This window comes from Mycetomoellerius zeteki, unplaced genomic scaffold (assembly GCF_001594055.1).
Source record: "Mycetomoellerius zeteki isolate Tzet28-1 unplaced genomic scaffold, Tzet1.0 scaffold265, whole genome shotgun sequence".
NCBI lineage: Eukaryota > Metazoa > Arthropoda > Insecta > Hymenoptera > Formicidae > Mycetomoellerius > Mycetomoellerius zeteki.
The window spans coordinates 160,694-166,284 of NW_017257244.1; the positions used below are offsets into that span (position 1 = coordinate 160,694).

General features: G+C 38.8%; 1 protein-coding gene across 1 annotated transcript in view; it reads left to right on the forward strand.

Moving 5' to 3' along the window:
- The window catches only part of LOC108723991 (Utx histone demethylase), an 87,011-nt gene extending 83,550 nt beyond the window's left edge, over positions 1-3,461 (forward strand). Inside the window, exons 12-14 of the mRNA XM_018450072.1 lie at positions 3-1,406; positions 1,504-2,097; positions 2,930-3,461. Of these exons, the coding sequence (XP_018305574.1) occupies positions 3-1,406; positions 1,504-2,097; positions 2,930-3,196 (2,265 nt within the window). The 3' untranslated portion in view covers positions 3,197-3,461. The remainder of the gene's footprint in view (positions 1-2; positions 1,407-1,503; positions 2,098-2,929) is intronic.
- The last annotated feature ends 2,130 nt before the right edge of the window (positions 3,462-5,591 follow it).

The window sequence follows — 5,591 nt, forward strand, 5'->3', positions numbered from 1 at the left end:
AGTATGGTAGTCAGTATCAGCAACAGCCGAATCAGTACGCTGCTCAGGGTTACACGCAGGTCACGTCGGCGACAAGCGGTTACTCGGAAAGCTCAACGACGGCTGCGGCGAATAAGGACAATCTGGGCGTAACGGATCAGGAGTTGCAAGCGCTGCTGTCACAAAAGGACATAGCTACGTCGCTGGCGGAAGACCTGCTGAAGCACTTCGGTTCCGATGATTTGGAAACAGTTGTGAAGGAGGAACCATCAAGCGGTGTCATCAATGACAACGGCACGTTGAGCTCCGGTCCGTTCTCGCCGTCGAATCTCGAGGAGAATGCGGCGGACAAGATAAAGGAGGTGAAACTAGAAAAACCGGAAGAAGTGACTTCGCAGTCGACACAGTGTAAATCAACTACTGATGCTGTGACGACGATCATGACGACGACCGCGACGACGACTGTAACAACGGTGAAATGTGAGACGACGGCGGTGAAATGTGAGACGACGACGTCATCATTATCCTCTAGTACGACGATGACGACGGCAACGAACAAGAGCGAAGCGACTAATATTTCTAAGGCAGAGACGATGATGAATCTGAAACTTGAGTCGTTGTGCGAATCGCAACCGGAACAGGAATTGAGCATTGAAATGGATGCTAGAGCGTTGATCGAGGCGTGCAAAGGTCGAGGTTTGAAAGGCGTGCCGAATTGCTCGATACTGAGCGATCGTTCACCGCCGCCGGCACCGCCGGATCCACCTATTCAACGAATACACTTGACGAAAGAACAGTTGTCGCCGCCTGCCCCCAGTGTCTTTCTGGAGAACAAAAAGGATGTTTTCGGTCCGCAGTTGCAAGAATTTTGTTTAAAACACCCGATTGCTGTCGTACGTGGTCTCGCGGCAGCGCTCAAGCTCGATCTAGGCCTTTTCTCAACTAAGACTCTAGTTGAGGCGAATCCAGATCACGGTATAGAGGTACGCACACAAATGCAGCAAACTAGCGAAGAGAACTGGGATCCGACGCTCAACAAGAAAGTCTGGAACTGCATTAGTCATCGAAGTCATACGACGATTGCAAAGTATGCGCAATATCAGGCATCTAGTTTTCAAGAGAGTCTGAGAGAAGAGAAAGCGCAGGGCGGTGTACACGCTTCCAATCTGTCAGATTCGGACTCAAAAGACAGCACCGGTCAAACGGTTCGACGCAAAAAGAATACTTTTGGTCTAGCCGGCCGACCAGGAACCAAGATGTTACGTTTTGGTACCAATGTAGATCTGTCAGATGAGAGAAAATGGAAGCCACAGCTGCACGAACTAATGAAGTTACCGGCCTTTGCCAGGGTGGTATCGGCTGGTAATATGCTCAGCCATGTGGGTCATGTGATCTTAGGAATGAATACCGTACAGTTGTATATGAAGGTACATTAAAACATATAACGTAATGAAATTGTAGAACGAAACGTTTTACATATATTTGAATGATTTCTGAATGTAATTTAATTTACATCTTTCTCAGGTACCTGGTAGTAGAACACCCGGACATCAAGAGAACAATAATTTTTGTTCTATTAATATCAACATTGGACCGGGCGACTGCGAATGGTTTGCGGTACCAGATGCGTATTGGGGCGTAATATGCTCACTCTGTGAGCGCAACGGCATTAGTTACCTACATGGCAGCTGGTGGCCGAATCTAGAGGAATTATTCGAGGAAAACATCCCAGTGTACAGGTTTCATCAGCGACCAGGTGACCTCGTGTGGGTGAACGCGGGTTGTGTGCACTGGGTACAAGCGGTTGGCTGGTGCAACAATATTGCATGGAACGTTGGCCCACTCACTGCCAGACAGTATCAACTCGCGATCGAGCGTTACGAGTGGAACAAGTTGCAAGCATTCAAATCGATTGTACCGATGGTGCATCTTTCGTGGAACTTGGCGCGTAATATCAAGGTGTCGGATCCTCGATTGTTTGAGCTGATCAAGAATTGTCTTTTGCGAACGATGAGACAGTGTTGCTTAATACTGGAGTTTGTGAAGAGCAAGAATGTGGAAGTGCGCTTCCATGGCCGCGGCAAGAACGAGGCTTCACACTATTGTGGCCAGTGCGAGGTATGTTTTCTTTTTTACGCTAATGATCTTGAAAATTAGCGTGTTGTCTAGATTTTTCTTTTTTTTTCTTTTCGGGATTCTAAAAAGAAATTTTAATTTATTTAAAGATCTTATCCGATTATTCATCACTATTTCAGATTGTGACGTCAAAAGTGAGAAAATACATAAAAAAATTCTTGCAGAATATATTAATTAAAAATTGTTTCAATAAAATGACACAATTGATAGAATTTATTCATGTGCCAAAAAAATTCGTCTTTTATTTTATTAATAAATAATCATGTATCTGGAAATGAATTAAGCATATGTGTATATATATACATATGTATAAATGAAATTCACATTATGATAACTGTTAAATTAATAATATGTAGAAATAAATATGATTTAATTTCTTTCGAAACAAGATAGTAGTTTTTAGTACATTTTATAAGTTTATTCTATCTATTAACTATAAATATTGTTTTATTAAAAAATATGTTTATTCCAATATATATATATAATTTGCAAGAATTTTTATTGTGTTTTCTCTCTTCTGATAATACAATATGAAATAATAGTGGTGACTGAACAGGAGCCTTAAACAAGATTCTGTACAACTACAATTATATATATATATATATAGCAAATTAATATATAAAATTCTATATATTAATTCGACATTTTAGTCATTCCTCTTTTTAAAATTATCTTATTCAACCGCACATAATTTGTGCTTAATATATATTTTAATTTTTTTTATATATTATATTATTTTCTACTTACATTTTTATATTTGCTTCTTTTAAGAAATTTATTGTGGATTAAAAAGAAATGTTCGACTTTTTTGCAGATCGAGGTGTTCAATATCCTGTTTATCCGTGAACAGGAGAAGCGTCACGTAGTACATTGCATAGATTGTGCGCGTAAGCAATCTCCTTCATTAGAGGGATTTGTCTGTCTGGAGGAGTATCGTATGCGTGACTTGATGGACGTTTATGACGGATTCACCTTGTATACGCCGTTGGTCACCCCCACTAGCACAACTACCACTACTTCCTCGTCATCGTCATCGACAGTATCGACGACATTACAGACACAAACTGGCCAGTCCTCCTGAGATTACATGCAACATATATATTTGGACTTCCCGAGTACATTACAGCAATAGTGATCACTACCATCCGGGAAATGCGAATTCTTTCCGGATGGTGGCGATCACTACTACTAGTGTTAGTCCTTTTGTCAATGCGGGACGAGAAGACATTTCGTACGATAAGCATTATCCATGTACCTGAGAGCTACGCGAAAAGAGGCGGGACCGGCTCCTTGAGGGCTCGTAGGCGACCGTCCGCAAATATATATCGCATAAGATGAGGTAAAAGCATAACAATAATTTCTCTCGAAACATACATATATATGTATCGACTTTAGGGTAAAATATTTTAAGTAAAAAATATTAGATCGATGCATTTTCTACTGTGCTTTGAGTCTAAGAGAGAATGTATGCTCTGTAAGATTTTTTTTTTCCTCTAATAACAATATTTTTAGAGACAATTAATTTGTTATGCTTTACTTCATTCTGTTATATGTATGCAAAGCTGTGTATATATTAACGACATATATCTAAATCAAGTATTGATATAATTTCCTCTAAAAAACGTGAAGTTGACATATTGACGAAGAAACTGTGCAACAAAGAATCATTATACTTCTCTAAACAACCAGTTGATTAAAGAAAAGAGTATATATACTGATAGCTCTTTGTCGCACATTTTTTCTGTCAACATATCAACTGCCAGAGGTTATATTTGATGTGATGTCGTTAATGTGTACATTATATATATATATATATACTTATGTATATTTTTATCTCAATTTGTGTACGGCAGCCTTTTTAGTATGCGCTTTAATCTGCACGATCATTGGAATTCGCTATTAGGAACGTTATTATCACGACAGAGCTTCGTGAGCCGATCCCAAGGAAAGAAGGACTAAAAGGAAGGGGCAGTCTTTTCAGTGGACACGAAGACCGATTCGTGCTACTCGCTCGCTCGCTCGTTAGTTAGCCCTGTTTGTACAAATCTAACTTGCTTATCTGTAAAAAAATATCACCGTCGGTCGCTAGATTATTCCCTGTAAATATTCGACGGCGACCACGATCTTTTTTTATATAGCTCTCGGGTATTGGCTAGAGAAGACTGTCTCTGATTATTAAAGGACGTAATAGCGTAATAATCGGCCCGCGACATTGCCATGCGACTTTTAAGCGCGCACTGGACATTTCTTTTACCGGATTCGGCCTGGTTTCTCTCATCATTGTTTATTTATTATTGTAATTAACGATCTTTGTAATAGTGATTAAAAATATCTAAATTTAAATATTAAGCGTCGTGAATTACGCGAGCAGCGTCGTGAAAATCTAAATTTCGTGTTTTGTTCTTCGTCCTCTTCGCGATTAGTCCGGGGTGTAAGACTATGCATAATATCATAGACATAGATAGGCCGAGCATAACACGCGAGACCTGGCTCACGTGCGAAAGAAAGAGAATCCAACTTAGGTCTCTCTTCTCTCTTTAATAGACGGAGAACCTGTCTCGTATGTGGAATCACCGTTGATTCCGCAAACCATGCTGGTGGCACATGGTATGTTCGGTCTATGTATTATGCCTATATATAATATGTTCTCACTGCCACTTACAAAATCGTTGAGATAAAGTGAGAGATTCACCCTTTATCATATGTATTAAGGAGGTTGCCTATCGTTAAATCATTGTTGCAAAAAAATAAGTATAAAGGCATATTAGTGCCGTGCGTGGTACTGCTCAAATCATTTGTACATTTTTTTTAATGCAAATTAACTTTGAGATCAGGACTAAAAAAAAAGAAATTAGTAAGAATGTCTCTAGAGTGTAGCATGATCTCTACTGCCAGCCATGCATGTTATTTCCTGTTAAATGAAATGATCAATTATTAAAATTTAAGTGTTGCATGAAATTAAAGTCGCGAGTGCGAGCATAAGGGCATAAGGTTTAATACCGAGGACGCGATTATCGATTATTGTCCAAATTACAAACATAGAAATTAAAATTAAAGTAGAAGTAAAGGGGTCTAACAAAACGAACTAGAACAGAAATACAACAGATATAAGAGACCTACACTGTTAAAAAGTTTCTGAAATTTAATGTAGGGGAGAGTGGTCTAAATCGGACCGTGTTCCAAATAGGACCTTTTTAATTTAAATGAATACAGTTAAGCAGATTTGCGTACTATTTATAATGTAAAGTCCTTATAAGACACCGAACATGCGATAGCAGTTTGACAGTTCTCTGTCATAACATTCATAAAATAGAGGCAAATATGTATTTTCAGTCATCTTGCGAAAATTTTTTTAAAAAAGAAAATCCTTGTAAATCATTGTTTAAAAGGTGTTAAAAATTTGGAAAGTAATTAATTTAAGATAATTAAAGAATGTAGAATTCAAAAATATCAAGCATTTCGTGATCACTTTTGCG